Genomic DNA, 25,720 nt, shown 5'->3' with positions numbered 1-25,720 from the left:
GTGTCTCGGCCCGCAGCAGACAGTTCCTCCGAGGCTTCAGGGCAAGAGGATTCACAGGGCCAGGACCCTCAGGGGACCGACCCTGGTGTTGGGGATCAGGTCCAGGATCCTGTGTTATCTAAGAGCCCAGTGGTCGAGGAGGATGACCCTAAGGTGGTTAGGCTGTTCCATAGAGAAGAACTGGCCCCCCTTATACCAGCAGTTCTGGAAGAGCTGGGTATTGAGGCTTCCCGGGAAGATACCGATTTGGGGGTGGTGGATCCGGTTATGGTGGGTCTCTGAGGTCCAGCCAGGTCTTTCCCTTTTCATAATTCTGTTAGCGCCTTGCTGTTCCAGGAGTGGGATACTCCGGAAATGGGATTGAAGGTCAGTATGGCTATGGATAAGCTTTATCCACTGCCAGAAGAGGCGCTGGACCTTCTTAAGGTCCCAAAAGTGGATGCTTTAGTTTCGGCGGTTACCAAGAAGACAACCAACCCAGTCGCTGGTGCTACAGCTCTTAAGGACCTTCAAGATAGAAGGCTGGAAATGCACCTCAAGAAAATCTTTGAGGTGTCGGCCCTAGGGGCACGAGCTGCTATATGTAGCAGTTTCATGTTGCGAGCAGGGCTTCACTGGGTACAGCAATTTCAGATGGACAAGTCCTTATCTGAATCTGAGGCCCTACAGGCAGAGCGGCTGGAAGCCGTCGTGGCTTACAGTGTAGATGCGTGTTATGATCTTCTCAGGACCTCTTCCAGGACTATGATGTCAGCTGTTTCAGCCCACAGACTCCTGTGGTCGAGGAATTGTTTGGCTGAACTTTCCTCCAAAGCACAGCTGGGCTCTCTCCCTTTTAAAGGGAAATTACTCTTCGGTAAAGACTTGGAGGAGATAATCAAATCTCTGGGAGCGAATAAGGTGCACAAGTTGCCAGAAGATAAACTGAAAGTAAGAAACACCTTTCTTCCTCGTTCCCGTTTTCGAGGAAATCAAAGATTTCAGGCATCCAGGTCGTCAGGATCCTCTGCAAGGCAGATCTCGGGCAGACAACAAGCCTGGAGAGTCCTTTTGAGGACAGAGATCTGGCAGAGATGGCGTTTCCCATGGTGCGGGCAGTACCAAGTCTTCCCAATGAGGCGAGGCCAGTCCACTCCTCTGTTCCAGTGATAAGGGGCCAGCTGGCTCTTTTTAAGAGGAGTGGGCCAAAATTACGTCAGACCAGTGGGTCCTAAATGTGATAAATCAAGGTTATGCTTTAGAGTTTGCTTGGCCGCGAAGGGATCAATTTGTGGTATCCCCATGCTCTTATGAGGAGAAGAGTTTGGCAGTGTGAGACACCATTTGCCGCCTGAGCGAGTTAGGGGCCATTGTTCCGGTGCCCCTGGAAGAGCAAGTTACAGGACGCTATTCTGTTTATTTCATAGTGCCCAAAAAAGGGGGCACATTCCTTCCCATATTGGATTTAAAGAAGATAAACAAAGCTCTACAGGTTCCGCATGGAGCCCCTGCGTTCCGTGATTGCGGCGGTGCACAAGGGGGAGTTCCTCGCATCCCTGGATTTGATGGAGGCGTACTTGCACATCGAGATCCAGTCCGATCATCAGAAGTACCTGAGGTTCATGAATCTGGGGGAGCATTGGAGCATTTTCAGTTTTGCTCTCTGCCCTTCAGCCTAGCGACAGCACCCAGGACCTTTACTAAGGTAATGGTAGTGGTGGCGGCATCACTCCAGAAAGAAGGGGTCCTGGTACCCCTTACTTGGACAATTGGCTGATTCGAACGAAGTCAGAATCCCTTTGTCAAGCAGCGATGGATTTGGTCCTTCGGCTCCTGAGATTGTTGGGCTGGATAGTCAATCTGGCCAAGAGCCACCTTGCCCCATCACAGACATTGGAGTTCCTGGGAGCACATTTCGTCCCCAGGTCCGGAATCCTTGTCCTTCCTGCAGCCTTAATGTGGTCCTGAAAGCAATTTGTGTGCCCCCGTTTGAGCCTCTGAAGCGGGCTACTCTAAAGGACCTAACTTTGAAAGTGATTTTCCTGGTGGCTATGTGTTCTGCTCGGCGGGTGTCAGAGCTTCAGGCATTATCGTGCAGGGAACTCTTAAGGATCGCAGATACAGGAGTGTCCTTGAGAGCAGTTCCCTCCTTTCTACCTAAGGTGGTATCATCCTTTCATTTGAATCAGTCACTGAAACTACCGTCCTTTCCAGATTTGGACTCTTCCAACCCTCAGTCTAATGACTTACGGAGGTTGGATGTAGGATGGGCACTTTTATGGTACTTGGGGGTTGCGAACAATTTCCGCCTGATGGATCATCTTTTTGTGCTGTGGAGTGGCCCCAGAAGGGGGCATAAGGCTTCTAGGGCCACTATTGCTTGGTGGTTGAAGGAGGCTATTAGCTTGGCATACATTGCTCAAGGTCGCCCAGTGCCAATTGGTCTTCGGGCGCATTCTACTCACTCACAAGCGGCCTCACGGGCTGAGTGTCAGCATGTCTCGCCGCAAGAGATCTGTAGGGCGGCTACTTGGAAGTCTTTGCACACTTTTGCCAGGCATTACGGTTTGGATGTCCAGAGCCCAGAAACTATGTCTGGGTACGTACAGGGAAAGGAAACTTGGTTCTTACCAATCAGTCCAGATTCCCGCCCAGTCCAGGGAAGGGGAATTGGAGAGATCACTCGATCAGTTGTTTTTTGCTCTGCAGAATGGCACAGGTTCTTGTTTAGTCCTACACACGGTTCTTGTATGGGCAGGATTTTTGTATTTACAAGGTTTCTTCCTCCCTCTGCTCGTTTGGGGGAGAAATTGTTTGATTATAGTGTTGGCTATTTTATTCATCTGGCTTGAGTACAGTTCAATACTGAGGGACTGCAGGTGGCACTTCGTGTTAAGTGTCAGTGTCAGTAAAACTTTCTCTGACTCCATCTGCTGGAGGAGAGGCAAAACCCAGGAGTCTGGACTGATCTGTGGTACTACAGGAATGGAAAATTATCAGGTAAGAACCAATTTTCCTTTCCTCAATCTTGTTCAAGTTGATGGGAAATTCCTCAATCTTGTCGGTGTCTTGGGATGTGTGCGTTGGGGGTTGGTCGCTCAGTCTGTTGGCTCTAGTGCTCCAAGCTAGGTTAAGAAGGCACTGTTTTTAGGCTTGGACAGCTCAGAGGGGCACCATCGGCTCTTTTCAATATCAGATGTCAGGGGTATTGTAGCCACAGTGTACTGTATCCTCTTGTTTGCCCATTGCCATGTTGAGAAACTCTCACAGCCACCATCATGTTCTTCATAGCACCGGGGGCCAATGTCTGGACAACAGTGGTGGTCAGAGTCTGATTGTTATTCGTAGTTTTATTTTTTTTTAAGGATACTATTTTATTGTAAATAATTTTTATTGTATTTTAATAAGATTAAATGCTATTGTACAATATGTATAAATACCCTAATGGTAATTGAACATTCAGTAACTCTGATTAGTAATATATGAAATCTCTTTGGTCATAAATACCTCTGTGAAAGGTTGTAAGAAGGAAAACTACCCCCTCTTCCCCAAACCACCCATCCCACTACCAGTATATGTCACAGTATGATAGACAGTTTATATGACAACAAAGCATTTATAGATTGCATTGGTCACACTCTTTCCCCAGCATCTAGTAATGCAAACCTATAACACTCCGTGATAGCAGCTTCCTCAGTTAAAAATATAAGAACATAAGATATGCCATACTGAGTCAAAGGGTCCATCAAGCCCAGCATCCTGTTTCCAAGAGAGGCCAATCAAAGTCACAAGTACCCAAACATTAAATAGATCTCAAGCTACTATTCCTTATTGGATTAATAGCAATTTATGGAGTTTTCCTCTAGGAACTTATCCAAACCTTTTTTAAACCCAGTTACACTAACTGCCATAACCAAATCCTCTGGCAGTTGATTCCAGAGCTTAACTATGTGGTGACTGAAAAAGAATTATCTCTGATTTGTTTTAAATGTGCTACTTGCTAACTTCATGCAGAACCCCCTAGTTCTTCTATTATCTGAGAGAGTAAATAACTGATTTTCATTAACCTATTCAAGTCCTTTCATGATTTTGTAGACTTGTATCATATCCCCCCCCCCCCCACCTCAGTCGTCTCTTCTCCAAACTGAACAGCCCTAAGTTCTTTAGCCTTTCCTCATAGGGGAGCCGTTCCATGCCCCTTATCATTTTGGTTACCCTTCTCTGCACTTACTCCAGTGCAAATATTCTTTTTTGAGATGTGGCAACCAGAATCGCACACAGTATTCAAGGTGCGGTCTCACTATGGAGCGATACAGAGGCATTATGACATCCACCGTTTTATTTAATTTAATAATTCCTAACATTCTGTTTGCTTTTTTGACCGCTACAGCACACTGAGCCAACGAATTCAATGTATTATCCACTATGACACCTAGATCTCTTTCCTGGGTGGTAACTCCTAAGTGAGAACCTAACATTGTGTTATTTTTCCCTATATGCATCACCTTGCACTTGTCCACATTAAATTTCATCTGACCAGTCTTCCATTCTCACAAGGTCCTCCTGCAATTTATCACAATCCGCTTGAGATTTAACTACTCTGCATAACTTTGTGTCATCCGGAAATTTGATCACCTCAGTCGTCATACCCCTTTCCATATCATTTATAAATATATTAAAAAGCACCGGTCCACGTACAGATCCCTGAGGTAATCCACTGTTTACCTTTTTTCACTGTGAAAACAGATCATTTAATCTGAATCTCTGTTTCCTGTATTTTAACCAATTTGCAATCCACAAAAGGACATCACCTTCTATCCCATGACTTTTTAGTTTTCTTAGAAGCCTCTCATGAGGGACTTTGTCGAATGCCTTCTGAAAAACCAAATACACCACATCTACTGGTTCATCTTTGTCCACATGTTTATTCACCCTTTCAAAAAATGTAGATTTGTGAGGCAAGACTTCTCTTGGATAAATCCGTGCTGGCTATGTCCCATTAAACCATATCTATCTGTTTTTTTCATTTTATTCTTTACCACAACTTCCACAATTTTTTTCCTCCACTGAAGTCAGACCCATTGGTCTGACTTCAGTGGGTATGCACTTTCAGTGCATATCAGTGCATATCCAGCATAGCTCTCTGCTTCAATGGCAGGGGAGAAAGTCTAATACTTCACTTTCAATGCATATCCAGCATATCTCTCTGCTTCAATGGCAGGGGGAATGAAGAAAGGTGGATCTATATACAGACAACAACCAACAAGGACTGAATTATTTAGTCTGGGTGGGCAGGTGGGCGTGAGTGTGGGTTGCTTATTTCGACGGTTGCTACCCTAACTAATTGGGCTGCATCTTATTGCGGCGGTTGCTACCCTAACAAGTTGGAACTGCATCTAATTTCACTTAGATGCAGTTCCAACACTGCTCTCTCATTAATGGTGGGGGTGGAAGGGAAATAGAACCAAAAGGTTACTAAGAGCCAAGAGTAACATAAGTATGAGAAAAAAAAAAGTGCAAAACTTGCTGGGCAGACTGGATGGACCGTTTGGTCTTCTTCTGCTGTCGTTTCTATGTTTCTATGTTTATAGTTTCCCGGATCACTCCTAGATCCCTTTTTAAATATCGGGGGTACATTGGCCACCTTCCAGTCTTCAAGTATAACGGATGATTTAATAATAGGTTACAAATTCATTGAAACAGATCTGAAATTTCATTTTTTAGTTCATTCAGAACCCTGGGGTGTATACTATCCGGTCCAGGTGATTTAGTACTCTTCAGTTTATCAGTCTTCCAAACATTCTCTTCAGTAAACACTGAAGTAAAGAATGTGTTTAGCCTTTCTACAATGGCCTTATAATCCCTAAGTGCCCCTTTAACTCCTCGATCAACTAACGATCCAACTGACACCCTCACAGGCTTTCTGTTTTGGATATATTTTAAAAAGTTTTTATTGTGAGTTTTTGTCTCTATGGCCAACTTCTATTCAAATTCTCCCTTAGCTTGTCTTATCAATGTCTTACCTTTAGTTTGCCAATGCTTATGCTTTATCCGTATTTTCTTCTGATGATTCCTTCTTCCAATTTTTGAATGAAGATCTTTTGGCTAAAAATGCGTCTTTCACCTCACTTTTTAGCCATGCTGGCAATCGTTTGACCTTCCTTCCACCTTTCTTAATGTGTGGAATACATCTGGACTGCACTTCTAAGATGGTTAATTTTTAATAATGTCCATGTCTGTTGCACACTCTTAACCTTTGTAGCTGCACCTTTCAGGTTTATTTTTTTTAACTATTTTTCTCATTTTATCAAAGTTTCCCTTTTGAAAGTTTAGTGCTGGAGCCATGGATTTACTTACTGTTCCCCTTCCAGTCATTAATTCAGATTTGATCATATAATGATCACTTTTGCCAAGCGGCCCCACCACTGTTACCTTTCTCACCAAATCCTGTACTCCACTGAGAATTAGATCTAAAATTGATCCTTCTCTTGTCTATCCCTGAACCAATTGCTCCATAAAACTGTCATTTATTCCATCCAGAAACTTTATCTCTCTAGCATGTCCTGATGTTTCACTTACCCAGTCAATATTGGCCTAATTGAAATTTCCTATTATTATTGTTCTACTAATTTGGTTAGCTTTCCTAATTTCTCTTAGCATTTCACTGTCCATCTCATCATTTTGGCCAGGTGGACGGTAGTACACTCCTATCGCTATACTCTTCCCCAACACACAAGGGATTTCTAGTCTCTTGCAGGATCTTTATCCTGTTGGACTGTATGCCATCTCGGACATAAAGCGCCATCTCAGACATAAAGCGCCACCCTGCCACCAAGTTGCTCCTCTCTGTCATTGTAATATAATTTGTACCCTTGTATAGCACTATCCCATTGGTTATCCTCTTTCCACCATGTCTCTGAGATGCCAGTTAAGTCTATGTCATCTTTCACTGCTAAACACACTAACTCTCCCAACTTACTTCTTACACTTCTGGCATTAGCATATAAACATATCAAAGTGTGTATTTTGTTTGTATTTACATTCTGCTTTTCAGTTGACAGGGATAAATTGGAATCTTTTTGTTCAGGTGAGTCTTTAATTGTAGGCACTTGGACTACTTTTCTTATTATTGGAACCTCTTTGTTGGGATGCCTTAACTCTAATGCTTCATTAGTACCTTCGAAGATACTAACTTGCAACTTCACTTTGGTGCCTCTAGATAAGAGGAGCATGCCCTCCTTGGTAGTGGGAGCATGTACGGTGTCCACATCTTAACAGAAATATCCCATGAAAGCAGTATTGTGATTAATGCCATCAACCTTTCCATTGTCATCTTCCAAAGTGCATGGTCTAGAGCTGAATCTCCTAACCAACACAGCATCATACATTTCCAAAGCAATAGATGAACATATTTGTCATATTTATCAATGCTAACTAAACAATCCAAGGCCAACAAAGGTAAAGTTTAATTTGGCCATCTTGTTTATCTCATTTACTATCATTCCCCAAAACAGTAATATCTGCTGACATGAGCACAGACAGTGAATGTACACATTTAGAACATGTTTGGGACCGAGCAACTCCTGCCCTGAATCCCTTCCTGGGTGAAAGTATACTCTATGCAGAACTTGAAACTGCCAATCTTCCTAAATTGATGTTGACGTAATTCTGTGGAAATGGTTTTACTCATCTCCAGCTAACCTCTGATTGCCAGCTGAGCAACATGTTCAGATGGAATCAGATTTCTCAAAAACTCATACGATCTCGATAATAGTTTCTTGACTAACAAAGGGGAGATTAAGTGTCTGAATCAACTCATTTGGTTTAAAGGGCCAATTGTTCACTAGTAGTATAGTGTTCATGCAATGTTGGATTTGCAAATGAACAAAGAAATTGATATTAGAGAGGTCATGTTTTTCTTTCAGTTGCTGAAAAAGAGTGCAGTGTGGAGTTAGTAATTAGAAATGACTTTCTGTTCCCCTCTGGACCTTTTGTAGTCCAGATTTGAACTTTTGTATTACCTGGAATTGTCAAGTAAGGTGAGTAATGGCCAATTGCCATGGCCATCTTATGGGACCAATCAGATGGCTCTCTCTTTCCTCTTTTTGGGAGAAATGTAGGTTGTGTATGTAAGGTGTATATCAAGGAGTATAGTTTGACCAGCTGTTTTTCTACTCAGAGCACTGTATTCTGAAACATCTGTAAGCCAATCCCAAGCAAATCTAAGCAAGCAGCCATATTTGTATCCTGTAATCAGGGGCGGCTAATCTCCTCATTACTAGCATTGCTTTTCTTCCATTCAGAAGAAAAGGAGAGAGCATTTTATTATGCTTTCTTCGATCCCAGTCATTAAGGACTAGTGGAGACATTTGGAGCATAGAGAACCATTTAGGTAAAATGCTCATTTTTACAAGCTGGACTCTACCCATTAATGAAGGCGATAAATACCTCCAATTAGTCAGTAAATTTCCAGATTGCAGGGGAGTGGCATTTAAAAGGATATGATTTTAAAACTGGGGACCTGCCAGCAAGGTAGACCTAATGTCCTGGGTTTGTTATTTATTTATTTATTTATTTATTTATTTAATAATTTTATTGAAATTTTCAAGTGTTAACCACTGCTACTGTCGGATTCCTGTTTTAGTAAAGTACTGATGCAGACTGAGGGAAAAGTAAGGATTTAGCTTCCTCTGTTATTAGTGCACATCATATAGCTCTCATCATGGACAACTTCAAATGATTTATCGAGAGAAGAATCACAGACTCTTCTTCCAGTCTGTGAGTCTGTTCCCCAGTTGTCCGGAAGAACTTTTCATCTGCAACAAGTTGCTAGGGAGATGGAGGGATCGCCCTCAGTGGAGGAATTTTTTATTCTTGACCTGGGCAGTTTCTCTTCCCTCCTTTGGCCTTCCAGCTCAGCTGGAACCAGGGCTGGGATCTGGCACTGTGAGCCTTCAGTCGCAGCTATCCAGGGATATTTTATATTTGCTCCTAACTTATTTTAGCCCAGTTACTGCTGTGGGGGCCGTGCACCAGGGCTCCTTCTGGAACCCTGCAGTCATGGACCCTAAACCCAGCCACTGGGTATCACCATTGTGCAATAACTTGACTCCCTCCTCTGCAGCATCCTCGGCCCCTGGCTGATCAGGGAATTGAACCCAGGTCCTTTACATGCGCTGCCACTCAGCCACCGGGCCAACCCGCATTGGAGGTTTTGAAGAGCAGATTATGGTTTAGGTACGGTGGATTCTGTTTGGAGGTAGTAGGATGGTTAGATGATCTCTTCAGGTCCCTTCTAGCTTTGATGCTATGATTTATTTTTCTGTTTCCTACCTTCCAGTCCTTAGAATCACCAACTATTATCTGATGATAACTTTTACCAAGTTTATCTGCCAATTCCTCTGTTAGTAAGAATGAAATCCAGAAGAGCCATCCCCTTCCACAAGTTGGTTTCTCCAACTTCTTCCGTACTAAAAATGTGCTTCACAACACAGAGCAGGCCCATGTTGGATACTCTGTGATTTGGTGCACTGCTTTCCCAGCAAGTGGGTGACTATTTGACAGCGATTTTTATTTTCAGGAAGCTTTGTTGTTTGATTTACATGGTTATGATTAGTGATGAGCTGATTAGCATTCTTTTGCATGCTAATCAGTTCATTTAAATATGTGTGGTGCCAGGGCTGGAATAACGAGAGGTATTTCAAATATCTCACATTATCCCCACGTTAGGCCATTTACTGTGGTAAATGGTCTAACTCAGCTTAATGAATGAGCCACTATGACTGAATTGGCATATCTGAGGCTTGAGGGTGTAACAGAAGAAATAGACAGTTACTTTGATGTGCGAACCAGCCCAGATTTTCCCACATCTGTTTGAATCAAAGTGGCAGATTTAAAGTTAAAACAAGACCTGGGATCTATCAGAACAGCTGGAATCTAGTATATGTTTGTCTGCTTTCTGCAGAGGAACCAGCATAGTAACATAATAAAAGATAAGGACCCATTTGGTCTGCCTGGATGTTCCCATCTACAGTGCAGTAGCTAAGGATATCTCCCAGCAGTTAGTTGTACAGATTTATCCACCTGTTGAAGATCACTTGTTATTCAGTCAGTTTTATCATCATTCCTCTACTTTTCCTGATATCTAAATGTGCACATTTGTTTAGCTAAACCAACATCCAGGCCCCTACTTCTTTTACCATCCTCTGCCCGCTCCTGTTCTTACCACTGCTCACTGTATCTGTCCCATGCATGCCATGAAAGAGTTAAGTAAGTTCTGTGCTTTTCTGTCTCCAAAGATTAAACTCAGATCCAAGCCTGACCCTGGGGGACGTCACGACAGTGAATATGACCAAAGTGAATGGTGGAGTATCGTATAATGTTGTTCCTTCTGACCTTACTGTGACTTTTGACTTGCGGATTCCCCCTACAGTAGATTTAAAGGTATAATTGACACCTAGCATTAGTGAACTGGGAAGTGATTCTTGGCATTAGTGAACGGAGGAGTGATTCTATCTAGTTCACGGATGGGAGTGTGAATCCTGGCATTAGTGTGATGCGGTATCACTTCTAGCAATCATGTGTTGAAAGGTGCATTTAATTTGCTCCAGAACTATGAGGGTGAATCCTCACATCAGTACACTAGTGAGTGGAGCTTTCTGCACTCAGAGGCTGGGTGAATCCTGGTACTAGTGCATGAATCGTGCTGTACCAGGAGGCTATGAGTGTGAGTATCAAGCTTCTTTTCCAGCCACTCCTTCAGTCTATCTTCTATTCCGTGCTGTCCGGACTCCCCTTCTCTTTTTTGATTCTTCAGCTGCATCCTCCTGCTCTCTTCAATTTACCCTTGTCTGCTTCCTCACCTTCCCTCATGCCAGCATGACTGGAGGTTTGGGCACTAGCATTATTTAAGGGAAGTGGTTGGGCTGGATAGTTTGTTAGCTGATGTTTGGCTTGGCCTCCTAGTGAAAGTAGGTTCGATTTGTATCCAGTTTATTTGTTTGATTTATTAACAGTTTAATATTGTATTTTACTGATATATTGGATTAATGATGTGTGCTTATTATTATACTATTTTTTTTTATAAATGTCTTTATTGAAATTTTAATATTATCGTACTATTTTTTTTTTTTTTTTGCTTTGTAAACCGCTTTGGGTTGTACAAGGAAGGCAGTCTAGAAATATGAATTAACATACCAATAACAGTCTCATTTCTTTCCCTGTTGCAGGCATTTGAGGAGAAGATGAAATCCTGGTGCCAAGCAGCTGGTGAAGGGGTAACCTACAAATTTCACCAGGTGAGCTTGTGATGAGGGAATCCAGCTAATGGGTGCAAACACCATTCCTTCTAGCATGAGACAGTATCACATCTGGGGTCTTCCATTGCTCCTGGGGACTCTCCCCAGGCCCAGCTATCTTTACCCTTCATGTATCCCCAGAAGTATAGAACGAACCAGCTGTTATGTTTTTTGGAGCCAGGGCCTACTTGCAAGCTGGCTGTGTGGCCCCAGTCCCATCAGTGTCTCCAGCTCACTATGTAACCCGCAGGGTTGGATGGTAAGAGGAAGGAGCCGACTGCCCCCAGGGAGGACAAGCCTTGCCCTCTTACACTATCTTCCCTCCTCCCGCTTTCAGTTCCTGATATTCCTTTCTTCCGTAGAAAGGCCTGGATCAGAAGGTTACCTCCACCAATGAGTCTGACCCCTGGTGGAAGGCATTCAGTGGACCTTTCAGAGAAATGTGAGTATTAACCTTCCACTTCCACCCCATCTAAAAGCCCCTCCAATGCTGCCAACCTAACCACAACATAAGCATATGCCACATGTGATATCCATAGACCAAGTCAGACATGCTGCTTCAGACATATACACACACACACACACACACACACAGACAGAGCTGCATTGTTACAAACACACACTGATTCACACACACACACACGCACACACCATGAGCAGAACACAGAATTACTGCCTGACCCTATAACAGAGCACCTAGCCTAGCCCCAGGAAGAGCATGCATGCCTGTATCGCTGCATTATCAAAGAGCTGTCCCGCCCTGGCACTTCCACTGTGGTAATGTAGACCTCATTATCCTCCCCTTACTCACATATACACAGTACACAGAATAGAAACGCACTCCTGTCTTGCATCATACACAGAGCACATGCAAAACTGACTGCTGGAAGAGAGGAGAGGAGGCTGTGGACCATGTTTCTTGATCTAACCTTTGTGTGCAGACTCTCTGTCTCTGTTGAGTTCTATTTCTGTCTGACTGTGTCCCTCCAGGAACCTGACACTGCAGCCAGAGATCTTCCCGGCAGCCACAGACAGCCGTTTCCTCCGAGCAGTGAGTGGCTACATTTTCTTCTGAATGCTATTGCTTTCACATTGCCAATATCACGTCATTCTGGCTTCCGTCCTGCCCTTCTCTGAGTCATTTTCCTACTTTAACTCTCCCTCCATCACAGTCTTTCCCTTTGCATTTATTGTCTCACCTTCTCGCCTTCCATGCTTGGCTGCCTGAGGTTTTCTAGAATAAAGAGGACAGGTATTGTTCATAACCAAATATTCAGTACACCCCTCGGATTGCAATTTTTTTCTTTTCTAACTCTGATTCACAGGCCGGTTTTCCAGCAATCGGTTTCTCACCCATGAACCAGACTCCCATCCTGCTGCACGACCACAATGAATTTCTGAACGAGGCTGTGTTCCTGCAGGGCATTGAGATCTATTCCCGGGTCATTGCCTCTCTGGCTAGTATCTCCCCGCTGCCTGCCGAGGCCTGAAAAGGGCAGGCTGAAATCATCCGGTGCCTCCAAGCCAAAGAAGAAGAGAGTGAGAGCCCACGTCGGGCTTGCATGCAAAAGAACAAGGTCCTGAGTGCATGGCCTGGTGCAGAGCCTGACGGCCAAAATCATCAAAATCGCGCCTTGACCTTTCCGTATGGGGACTTTCTGGATATTCAGTAAAATGCACAGCGCACATTGTGCTAACAGCAGGAGCCTCTTTATAGAAAACCTGGACTGGCCCGTATGTGCTTCCGAGGTTGACAAGGTTAATAAGAACGGTCATTGGGGAAAGAAGGAAAACTTTCTTCCTCTTTTATTGTACCAGCAAATGTTGAGGCATCATTTTTGCCTTTAGTCCTGCTTTTTCACAATAGCAGAAACTGTCCAATGTCTGAAAGGGCTAGAAGCTGCAGTTTCTGCTCAAAAGAGAGTAAAATGTCTTTTCCACAGCTCCTTGGAATGCCTAAAACCCTGACAGTTTTGTTCCTTCGTGGTTTCAAAGCAAAGCATCCCCAAGAGTAACCTTCCTGACTTGTCTTCTTTACCATCCGAGTACTGGAAACAGTATCCACTCGGAGCAAATAAAATGTTTCTGGGTAAGCAGGGCCAGAGCAGTGCAAGGTACCTTCCCAGCAGATGGGAAGTCCCACTAGCCTGAGTGTCAGCAGTGCTGTCAGGTATGCTGCGATCTGATTGGTTTCTGCACCAGAGACAGGATATGTAGTGTGTGTACTCAGGTCATGGGTCTGACCTGGCTGGACGCCAAACTCCCAACACAAATTCTAAAAATGGCACTTTCTGTCTTTACTGTATTTTTTTTTCTGTTTATCTGGCTCTGATTTATTCCCGTCTCTGCATTTTGCTGTCTCTTTCACATTTCCTTTCCAGCTCCATTGCTGTTTTTCTCTTCCCTCTGTTTCTTCTTTTCTCTGTATGCATTTCTCGTCCTCCTCCAGGCTCTGTCCTTTTCTCTCATCCCTCCCAGTTTTGTGTCTCATCTTCCTGAATGTCTCCCAGCCTTCGCCTTCCACTTCCTCTCGCACATTCCCAGTTTCCCTCCCTTTGTCTGTCCGTCTTCATTTTCTTTTCCTTCTTTCCCACATCCATTTTCCCTCCCTTCTCATGCCTTCCATGTTTCTCACTCTTTCCGTGTGCCCTAATCTCTCCCTCCCACCTACCTCATTCCCTTTTTTTTGTCTCTTGGTTTTTCAGGTGCATTGTCGATGGCTTCCTCTTTCTTCCCCGTATGCCCACCCAAGGATTTATTGATTGGAAATGGATCCCTGCTGCCTCTTGCTTCCTCTGGCAATGGAGATGGACTCCTGTGCCTTAGCTGCAACTTTGCCAAAACAGGAAGTAGCACTGATCCGCCCCCTTGGGGGGGCTCCGGTGTATTATTTGAGTGAAAATTGTTTCTTGCTGACTCGGCTCACCCTTTCTGAGGATGCCAGGCCAGACCCAGACCCCCCCTTGGCTAGAATTTTCAGCGCCTTGGTCCAGCAATCCTGTGTATGATGACGATATTGCCGGCATGCTAGTCAGGCCAAGGTGTCTCTGTTAGCATTTCTGACAGTATTGCCAATCAAGTTTTCCAGTATATGTGATGACACTTGTAACACTCTTGCTTACATGGCTATTCCAGCGTATCGCGATGAGCAGCTGCTGATGGAATGTGAAAATAATATCCAGAAGGCCAAATTTGTATTTTTTTTTAAATTTAATTTCTTACTTTTTCCAACTCCGAGCTCAAGGCAAGTTACAACTTAAGGTACAGGTAGTTCCGTAGTCCTGAGGGCTTGCAGTCTTAAGGACCTGATTCACTAAAGGGCCCTTAGACACAAAATGGAAGAAAAGCCTCAATGAATCTGGCCCTGAGTTGGTACCTGAGGCAATGGAGGGTGAAATGACTTGCCCCAAGCTCACAAGGAGCAGTAGTGGGAGAGGCAGGATTTGGGCCCTGGCTCTCCTGACTCTCAGCCCCTTGCTCTGTGACTGCTAGGCCATGCCTGCACTTGTTGCTGTGGGCTGTACTGTGGTCCTGTGAGATATCTTGCAGTTTGTGGCCTCACGCCTTCCCATCCAGCTCTCACAGGCATGCCCTCACGCACACCCTCTTGTATTGCACTTTTATTTTATTTTATTTTTCCCCACAGTCCTCACAGCCAAGTAGGCAGACAAGTGGATAGAGTGCCCACGACGGCCACTACTGATTAGCAGTGGAAAGAAAAACCGATATCTGGCTTCCTCTCTTTCCCCAGGAGTGCGAGTGCTACCTCAGCAGCAGCAGCCTGAGCACTCCTAGATCCAGGATAAAACCTTTGTCAGCCTCTTCGTAGGGTAGAGATTTCACCATCACCACTGAACCTTCCCCCAGAGAGTTCTCTTAAAGGGGAGCAGTTGCTTCTTCTCCGCCTGGCATTCCAGGGAAGGGAAGGCTGCGGCCTCCTTGCCTGCCAGTGACCTTGCACTTCAGGGGCCTCTCTTTGCATGTTGTCAGCAATCTAACTTTTTAAACAACCACTGTGAATTGTCGCTTTTTCCAAAGTGTGGAGGTCTGGACAAAATCTATCACACCAAAGATTTTACTTTGTAGAAATTCTGTTTGATACAAAATTGCAATCAGGATGTTCTGGGTGGTGCCTTGTGAAACCAAGTAGGGAGCTCTGAAGTATCCCAGCAATGCACCGCCTGGAGCATCTTAATTCTGATAAGAAATGGAGATCGTAGATGAAGAAATAAAGATAATGTGTATGATCGATGCATATATGACAGTATTGAGAGCTAACTAAATGACAACTGAACAGAAGTCTCAGCACTTTATTTTCACAAAAGTAAGTACTCAAAGAGCAACAAAATTCAGGATTGACTTATACTAGGGACCATCATACTACCCCACGGATACTGAGGCCAAGTTTTTTATAGGCTTTCAGTTTTCTCACCACTCGGGGTGCACTTTAATCATAGGTCCAAAATATATTATTTAAAGCTTTTTTAGATTTTTTTTTTTATAAAAAGAGATACTTCCCCCAATCGGCATTACCCGACATTACCCGATATTTCTTCTTCAGTCGGTGGGAAGAAAACTGTTTCTCAAAAGATTATTGCTTACATGAGCGTATTAAGTAAACTTTGACACGCTGAAACAACTGAAGAAACGCTTGTCAGGCAACCATGGTACGATGGTCCCTAATATAAGTCAATCCTAAATTTTGTTGCTCTTTGAGTATACTTAATTTTGTGAAAATAAGTGCTGAGACGTCTGTTCAGTTGTCATTTATTGGCATTTCGTCTGCATGTGTTTATGATTTGTTTTGTGTGATACAGTATGGAGAGCTAATCGGAAAGTTCTGTTTGGGATCCGAGTTTGAAAATAATTTTCATCCTAGTTCAGACCGGGCAGGTCCAGCTTCTGCTACCTCTGACTGTGATGCCTCGGCCCACCATTCCCTCCCTGCGCCTCTCTGTAACACCAGCACCAAGCGCCGCCCAGTTACTGCATGACTGACAGTCTGTAGGCCCGAGGAGAAGGCAAGCAAGGGCTGTTACTGCATGAGGCTGAGTGCTTGGAAGGAGTACCATGCTCAGGGACAATGTATGTACTGTCTTATTTCCTTACCACCCCCACCTGCAGAGGGCGTGCTGGAGGTGCGGGGGAAGCTGAGAGCTCCTCCCTGTGCATGAGATAAGGAGAGAATAATAGGGTGAGCCCAGAGCTGGAGATGACACTCATTGGAAGGGGATTTACTGACTTGTCACCTCAGAGGGAGGGTGGCTGACGGGTTGGTAGGGACACCCCCCAAAATACCTCAGATACGTTTTCCTTTCTTGTAAGGCTTCTGTTGGGAAGTCTCTTTCAAGTGGCTTTGCTCCCCAGTATTATATCAAGGGAGCCAAACCTCTCCTTATTGTTGTCGCTATCATGCACACCAGAGCTTTCCATGGTGAATCAGTTCCTGTTCTGTTCAGGATTCTTGCCAAAGGTTCCCAAAATGGTTGCCATTGTACACACATTACTTAATAAAGATTTTTAACTGAACGGAAAAGCAAACCAGTTTATTAATGACTGTATCACTCATCCCTTTCCAGCTAATTCACCTCATCTTCTGCAGTCTATAATTCGCTTTCCCTCTCACTTTGAACTGTGTTCACCCTCCCTCTCTGTCTTGCTCACATTCCTCTCTCGCGCCTTCTCTCTCTCTCTTGCCTCCATTCTTTGAGTGTTTGGTTGTGGTTTGTAATTGGGCACCACGGGATGGGATTCAGTATCCTGGCATTCGGGCTCGGTAAAAATAATTGGCCTCAGAAGCTTCTGACTCCAGAATCAAGTGACCGGTACTTCTCTTCAGGTGCAAAGGATCTGTCCCTGGATCCGACCCGGTGCATTTCAGAGGTTTTGTGAAAAGTAATGGGATGAGTGTGGGACAGAGGTCTGCGTGGAGAGTAAAGATGGTCTGATTTTTGGATCATACAGATGGCGATCCAGAAAAGCAACACTCCATCCTGCTCTATTCAGTCAGGGCTTTTTTATGGATCATCATTTAAAGTGTGTTAGGAAGCAGAAGTGAAGTACAGATGTTTAGTAAAAAGAACATAAGCTCCAGCTATGAGAAGTGAAGTGTTACAGACAAATTCTGAAGATTAGCTTGAAGGGCATGATGTCAAATGAAAAGGTGGATGGGCTGATGGGAAGTAGAAGAACCTTGAAAAAGCCTGGTCAAAAGAAAAATGAGGTTTCTAGGTAAATTAGCCAATCTAGTACTGGAGGGTCTGATAGAGGAAAAGGAGCAGCCTGAGGAGATGACATTTAAAAAATGATCAAGATCTGGAAACATGGGCATAGTAAAGAAGTATGCTGAGCACAGAAAGAGCTGGTGCACCATCACTGCAAGCTTCATATCCAAGATGGCACCTGATCATGATCATGATGATGATGATGATGATGAATGATCCAAAGTCAAATTTTTGCAATCCAGAAATAGGATAAAAATAACAATTTTACCATAAAGGGGTTGGACTGAATGGCTTAGTAGTGTTGACTGACAGGAGGTCTGGATGTGATTCCCAGAGCTGCTTCTGCTTGGGCTGGCTGGGGATTCTGTGGAGGCAGTGCTCAGAGCCCTTAAAGGACAGGGAGTTTCTGCCATTTCTGAAAAGCAACACTTACCAGCTGGAGTAAGGGCACACTTGTGGCGACTGCTGGAGGGAACTGTGGACTGTGTTCATCACCTGGTGGACCCCCACTGTGCTGAATGATAGTAGGGTGGGGGCAGTTCTGAATGGCCTTGAAGCACCAGGAATACAAGTTTGCCTCTCCCCTCCTTGCCCCTCCAAAAAATACAAATGTAGAGTGTTCCCCCAATTTAGTAGTATTAAGTCATAATTACTTTTTTCTTCCCCATATTATTTTTCTCTTTTTGCGCACCTCCACCCTAGAAAGTACACCCAGGCAAATACTTGCCATCGTGGCCAGGAGGGCTAGAGGCAAAGCTCTGATGAGACTTCCTGTCAGCATTGATCCTTTGACTCTCAAGAGTGACATCATATTAGCAGCAATCTTCCCTCCCTCTGTGAGAGCCCAATGTGATAACGTGCACTGAGCTCTGTGCAGTTTTACCCGCGGATGTATGCACATTTTTGTGCACATATATTACTCTTCTCCGAGGACAAGCAGGATGGCAGTCCTCACACATGGGTGACATTATGTAATGGGGCCTGGCACAGAAAACTTCTGTCTAAGTCCGTAGAACTTAGACTGAGCCTCTCTGAGCATGCTCATGCATGCGTTATACCACTTGTCCACGCAGGATCCCCTCAGTCTCTTCCGCAGAGCCTTGTGTCTCGCAGCTAGTGAATCTCTTTTTTGTGACTTATTTGGCGTGTTTTTGCTGTTTTTCTGTCAAACGGGATCATGTGGTTGACGGGGGGTCCCCCCGGTTATCCACTTAGGGGCGGATTTTAAAAGCCCTGCTCGCATAAATCCGCCTGGATTTACGCGAGCAGGGCCTTGTGCGCCTATGTTCTTTAGGCCTACCGGCGCGCGCAGAGCCCCGGGACTCGCGTAAGTCCCGGGGTTTTCGAGGGGGGCGTGTCGGGGGCGTGTCGGATCGGTGCGGTGTTTGGGGGCGGGACGCAGTGTTTCAGGGGCGGGCCCGGGGCGTGGTTTCGGCCCGGGGCGGTCCGGGGGCGTGGCCGCGCCCTCCAGAACCGCCCCCAGGTCGCGTCTCGGCGCGCTAGCGGCCCGCTGGCGCGCGGGGATTTACTTCTCCCTCCGGGAGGCGTAAATCCCCCGACAAAGGTAGGGGGGGGGGGGGTTAGATAGAGGAAGGGAGGGGAAGGTGAGGGGAGGGCGAAAGCGAGTTCCCGCCGAGGCCGCTCCGATTTCGGAGCGGCCTTGGAGGGAACGGCGGCAGGCTGCGCGGCTCGGCGCGCGCCGGCTACACGAAATCGGCAGCCTTGCGCGCGCCGATCCAGGATTTTAGCGGATACGCGCGGCTACTCGCGTATCTACTAAAATCCAGCGTACTTTTGTTTGCGCCTGATGCGCCAACAAAGTACGCGAAGGCGCGCTTTTTGAAAATCTACCCCTTAATGTCTTAGCCAGGGTTTTCGATGGTTATGGTAAGTTTCATTTCGGAGTTGATCCCCTTGGGACAGCAGTGTGTTCAATGACCGCTGGCTATTGAAGAACACCGCCATCGATTTTGATATTGCGTCCCTTTTCTTTCGCATATTCTCATCAGATTTTAAGCGGTATGTTCAGTGCACGATGATGACCATGTCTATTAAGGATCTCCATGACAGATGTGTCCTGTGCCTGAGGGCATCGCATGGCATCCGGGGTTATAGCAGATGTGCCAAGATGACATCCAAAGAGCGTAAGATCTAACTCGATGAGATGAAGTGCCTCTTCGAACTGGACAAGATCAGCATTGGCATCAAGGGACCTCTGATCTGCACCAACAGACATTGGCAGGGCCATCAGTTTTGGCAGCATTGATGGCTTCCAGGGACACTGGAGACAGGTTATCGCCTGCCTCTTGCAGACCAAAGACATCAGGTTGATTGTCTTTGGCCTCAGCATTGGGGAAGGACCAATCTGAGCATCTAAGGAAGCCAAAGAAGCATCTGTATCAGTCCCAATCAATGCACGGTGCCGGGCACGGGAATGCACTAGTTTTAGCTGTGATGCCTCCAAAGTGATCCCACGTTGAGGTGCACCAGTCCTCCATCGATTCCAGGGGTTTGCCATGGCCTCTTTCAATCCTGCCACCGATCTTCTCAGTTTTGAAGAGGATTTGGTCACATCTCCTGGATCCCAGCCAGCCTTGGCATCGATGATCTTTGAGGAGAAGCTGGAGAGGTGCATGCAGCTGACTGTGGAGAGGGTTGTGCATGGCCTCAGCATCAGGGCAACAATGGCACCGGGGCTGGCACAGTCCCTCCTCAAGCCACTGTTTGAATGCCTGCATGCGCTCATTGGACTGCTACCGACACAGCTGATGTCAGTATCTGGGGCTGCGTCAACCACCCGGCAGGGGCATCGCGACAGACACCAGCCGATCTGGTGGTCATCCTCGGGGGAGGAGCTCTCCCAGTGATGGGAGTAGCCTCCATGGAAAAGATATGCAGAGCTGTATCGTAGAGTTCCATCCACTCATTCACATCAAACTACTGTTTGGATAGGGATGGTCAATGCAGAGTAGCAGGTCCGGCCCAATTGCTCCTTCAGAACTTGTTTGAGATTTAGAACCCAACTCTGTTTCCCGCCTAGGACCCATTATTCTGTTCAGGCTGCGGCCCTCCTGTTACCAACAAAATGTTGTTGTTATGCTGTTTGCACCTGTTTTGTTGATCCCCTTTTTTTGTTTGGGGGGGCCATTTGTATCTAGGGATTCACTCGTGTGAGGCCTGCCATCCTGCTTGTCCTTGAAGAAAGAAAGAAATGCTTACCTGTAACAGGATTTCTCTGAGGGCAACAGGATGTCAGCCCTTTCAAAACCTGCCTGCCTCCCCATGGAGTTGGATTTTCACTTTGTGAGTTATTTTCTTATTTATTGGAATTCTATTTTATAAGACTGAGGTTACCCCGTGTGGATGTGTGGTATAATGCATGCGCAAGTGTGCTTAGAGAGGCTCAGTCAAAGTTGTAGAAACTTTGACATAAATTTTACGGGCCGGGCTCCATCGAATGATATCATCCATGTGTGAGGATTACATCCTGTTGTCCTCGGAGAAAACCTGTTACAGGTAAGCAACTCTGCTTTCATGCAGCAAGGAATTTTGCGCATAAAATGTGCACACCAACGAACATAAAACTGCACAGAAATGTATGCTCCTCCATTTAAATCCCATGCTAACAAAGGCATTAGCTATTGCACCCAATGCATTAGCATACCATTTATACTAAATTTCAGCACAAAGTGTAAATGCACAAGTTTTTGCATCGGCCCCTGATTTTGAGCATATTATCTCTGGGACACACCCAACTCCTGTCAGCACCAGCACTGTTGGAGGGGAGATAAATTCAAGTGCTGAGTCAGGGGGGCCGACCCAGGATTTAGATATTTTAATCCCGCTTTTGCTGAATGACTAAACTGTGATCGTAATTCATTCCCAGAAGAGCCATCATTTTAAATTGCAGTCACTTATGAACCAAAAGATAGATCAGGGATAGGCATCTCCGCTCCTGGAGTGCCATAAAGATGTCTGATTTCATGATATCCACAACGAATATGCATGAGATATATTTGTATATACAGACGCATAACAGAGGCAGTAAATACAGTTATGCCTCATGAATATTCATTACAGGTATCCTGAAAACCAGACTTGTCAGTAGCATTCCAGAACTGGAATTGCCTACTCCTGTGCTAGATCGGTCTGCAGTGGAATGATTCAGGAATATATTTGTGCATTATAATAATACTAGATACAAGGGTGCTATTTTGGGAGGAGAAGCGGGGTGCTCTGGAACTGTAAAGAAATATTACAGGAGGGATGGCCAACTCCAATCCTCAAAAGCCACAAACAAGTCTGCTTTTCAGGCTATCTGCAATGCATATGTATGTGAGATTTGCACGCACTGCACTGCTTTCATTTTATGCTTTATGTCCGGGATGGCACAGAGTCCAACAGGATAAACATCCTGCATGAGACTAAATGCACAATTGAATCTTTATGGTTAGAAATCCCTTGTGTGTCGAGGAAGACTATAGTGATAGGAGTATACTACCGTCCACCTGGTCAAGATGGTGAGACTGAGCTAAGCAAACTGGTAGTGTGGTAATAATGGGAGACTTCAATTACCAAGAAACCACAATGAGCAAGTACTGCACCTTAAGCGATATCACAGAGTACAGATAGTGCAGGTGAATGTTCAATCCTGACAAAATATTCCAAAAGTCATATAAAGCAAAAAGTGTTTTATTCTTTCAATATGGCAACTCCACAAATTTATGCAGGCATCAGCTTAATGGGCGTCCCCCGACACGGTCCCGTGTTTCGCCGCGGGCTGCATCGGGGGGGGGACCGCCAACTCAGGAATTCACACAAAAGTTGTAACATGGAAAATAAAATAAGTGTCAGGATTGTGAGGGGACTTACAACCGACCATGATACAATAATCTACACATACCTGATCAAAGCATTCAGAAAGTAACGGGAGCGCAATGCCCTTCTAAAATGACAGGTATTTAAAGATGACAGCTGGCGCCAAAACTACGGGAGAGACAACCACGTGAGTCAAAAGGACTCCATTCATTGGCTGCCGTTCCTGTAGTGCACCAAAGCAGTACCTAAAGCAGCCTACCCTGCTAGTAGGTGTTGTTTTAAGTAAATAGAAACCATTCGATTTCACGATTTAAACCTTTTGGGGACACTGTATCCAGGGTAAAGATCCAACGTTGTTCAATCCTGCCTAGTATCTCAGCATAATTACCCCCCCGTGCAGGCCGTCGAACAACCTCAATAACACAGAATGAAAGGTCTGAAAGCGAATGTGATTTGTTAATCCAATGATCAACTAAGGGTTCTTTTTCCCGCTGCAAACGGATGTTAGAGCAATGCTCTATGATCCGAGTCTTTACCATACGGGCAGTCTTCCCAACGTACACTAAAGAGCAAGGGCAACTGATCATATACACTACTCCTGATGTGGTACAATCCGAATGAAAACGCAGTTGGAACCTTCTGCCAGTAGACGGATGACTCACACAGATGGTAACCCTCGTATAAGTACATACTGTGCAATGGCCGCACGGATAGTGGCCGGGGTTATTAATAGGATCCTGAGGTACTGGGAAGTCCGCATGAATCAGTTTATCACGTAAATTTTTTCCCCGACGGAAAGTGAACCTGAGGGGGTCAGTAAACAGCGTATTTAAAGATAAAGCCTCCCAGTGTCTCCGGATCATATGGGAGATCGGCCGGCTCAGGGTGGAAAAAGGTAGGATGAAATTTGTAACCGACGAGTCAGAATGCCGCGATGGGGTAAATAGCAAGTCCCTGTTGGTATATAAAGCTCGTTTCATTGCTTTTTTGACTACAGCTTTAGGGTACCCTCTTGACATGAAACGAGATGACATCTCATGGGCTTTAGCTAAAAATTCCCTATGAGTAGTGCATAGTCTACGCAGCCTAAAAAATTGGCCCGTGGGAATATTCCTACGAAGTGCACTGGGGTGACAACTCTGAAAAGATAACAAAGTGTTCCGGTCAGTCTCTTTCCGAAAGATGGTAGTGAAAAAACGATCGTCCTCAACCGATACCAGCACATCTAAAAAAGCAATTTGAGAGCGATGTGTACAAAAATTAAACTGAAGATTAGGGTTACTTGCATTGAGATAGTCAATAAACATAAACAGTTGAACCTCTGTGCCTGCCCATAATAAAAATATGTCATCAATGTAGCGAAGCCATAATGTGACATTTTGGAAACCCTCAGCAGAGTACACGAATGAATTTTCAAATTCTGCCACATAAAGGCAGGCGAGGCTCGGCGCCATGGTGGCGCCCATAGCTGTCCCTTTAATTTGGAGGTAAAATGAATCATTAAAGCGAAAAAATTTTTTAGTGAGTGCCAATGTGGCTAAAGCGGTTAGAAAGGAGGTAGGAATACGTTGAGGGCCAGCCCGAGAGTCCAAAACTTTTTCAATAACCCGTAAGGCATCGGATTGAGGAATGCTGGTATAGAGGGAAGCTATGTCAAGTGTAACAAAAAGAAATGGTTCTTGGGGAACCGGTGTTTGATCTAACAAAGTAATGAAGTGTGACGAATCCCTCACATATGACCTAATATTTGGTATAAAAGGTTTTAGGAACAGGTCTACGAATTGGGACAGGGGTTCTAAAATAGAACCAATCCCTGCCACAATGGGGCGACCTGGGGGGTCCTGAAGACTTTTATGCACTTCGGGAGAGTGTAGAAAACCGGAGTGATACAGCATGATGGTAAAAGGAATTTGGCCTCCCGAGATGTTAGGATGTGGCGATCTACTGCCTCTTCCACCACATGTTTTATCTGCTGGTATAACTGCGGAGATGGGTCGGCTGATAAGGGAAGGTAGAAAGAAGTGTCACTCAATTGCCTCAGAACTTCAGATGAATATCGTGATCTATCCTGCACTACGATACCGCCGCCCTTATCAGCTGGTTTAATGACTATAGTAGGGTCATTCTGAAGGGATAACACCGCCTGGAATTCAGGTTTAGAAAGATTAAACTTAGTATATTGTTGACTTGCTGCCAGCTTTGTTAAGTCTTGGTCCACTAAGCGTTCAAAAGCCAGAATAAGGGGATCAACTGGACCTGGTGGAACCCACCGGGATTTCGGACGGACTACAGAGAAATCAGTGCCAGGCGCGGTATCAGAAAAAAATGATTTGATCTTCAGCAAACGGATAAATCTGTGGAGATGTACTTTCAGGTCAAACAAATTACATTTAACCGTAGGTACAAAAGATAAACCTTTGCTTAACAATACTAATTCAGTGGGAGAGAGCAAACGTGAAGACAGATTAAATACTGCAGATGTATCTAAATCCATGGGTCTGAGACCGCGTGGGTCGCTCTGGTAGTCCGTGGGGGAAATGTTGCTGTTGCTGCTGCTGTTGCGGCCGACCTCGTGATCGAGTGGAGCGCTGAGTCTTGGATGATGGACCGGGATCTGGAGGACGTTGGCCGGAGTCTAAAAAAGATGCCGCAATCGAAGCATAACGTGATGAGGCAGCAGAAGAGGATGAAGGTACTGCAGGAACAGGCTCCTTCCTTGGACGAATGGACTGCACATCTTCGCCGGATGAGTCGCCGGACGAATCGTGTGCAAACGTGACTTTCGGTCCGGATTGAAGGCGGGGCTTGGCCATCCATTTATAGACAAACCCATGCCATATTAGGTGCTACTACCCAAGAAAGAGATCTAGGCGTCATAGTGGATAACACATTGAAATCGTTGGTTCAGTGTGCTGCAGCAGTCAAAAAAACAAACAGAATGTTGGGAAATATTAGAAAGGGAAAGAAAGGGAATGATGAATAAAACAGAAAATGTCATAATGCCTCTGTATTGCTCCATGGTGAGACCGCACCTTGAATACTGTGTACAATTCTGGTCGCCGCATCTCAAAAAAGATATAATTGCGATGGAGAAGGTACAGAGAAGGGCTACCAAAATGATAAGGGGAATGGAACAGCTCCCCTATGAGGAAAGACTAAAGAGGTTAGGACTTTTCAGCTTGGAGAAGAGACGGCTGAGGGGGGATATGATAGAGATGTTTAAAATCATGAGAGGTCTAGAACGGGTAGATGTGAATCGGTTATTTACGCTATCGGATAATAGAAAGACTAGGGGGCACTCCATGAAGTTAGCATATGGCACATTTAAAACTAATCGGAGAAAGTTCTTTTTCACTCAACACACAATTAAAGTCTGGAATTTGTTGCCAGAGGATGTGGTTA

The 25,720-nt window shown here is 45.1% G+C and overlaps 1 protein-coding gene across 4 annotated transcripts in view; it reads left to right on the top strand.

Annotated features, from left to right (window-relative positions):
• Nucleotides 1–16,805, top strand: part of ACY1 (aminoacylase 1) — a 55,807-nt gene extending 39,002 nt beyond the window's left edge. For all 4 annotated transcript variants that reach the window (XM_029599504.1, XM_029599507.1, XM_029599506.1 and 1 more), the window contains exons 11-15: nucleotides 10,278–10,422; nucleotides 11,208–11,276; nucleotides 11,639–11,718; nucleotides 12,267–12,327; nucleotides 12,602–16,805. In XM_029599504.1, the coding sequence (XP_029455364.1) occupies nucleotides 10,278–10,422; nucleotides 11,208–11,276; nucleotides 11,639–11,718; nucleotides 12,267–12,327; nucleotides 12,602–12,766 (520 nt within the window). In that variant the 3' untranslated portion in view covers nucleotides 12,767–16,805. The remainder of the gene's footprint in view (nucleotides 1–10,277; nucleotides 10,423–11,207; nucleotides 11,277–11,638; nucleotides 11,719–12,266; nucleotides 12,328–12,601) is intronic.
• Nucleotides 16,806–25,720: the final 8,915 nt, after the last annotated feature.

This window comes from Rhinatrema bivittatum, chromosome 4 (assembly GCF_901001135.1).
Source record: "Rhinatrema bivittatum chromosome 4, aRhiBiv1.1, whole genome shotgun sequence".
Lineage (NCBI taxonomy): Eukaryota > Metazoa > Chordata > Amphibia > Gymnophiona > Rhinatrematidae > Rhinatrema > Rhinatrema bivittatum.
This window is presented reverse-complemented; position numbering and strand designations above follow the sequence as displayed.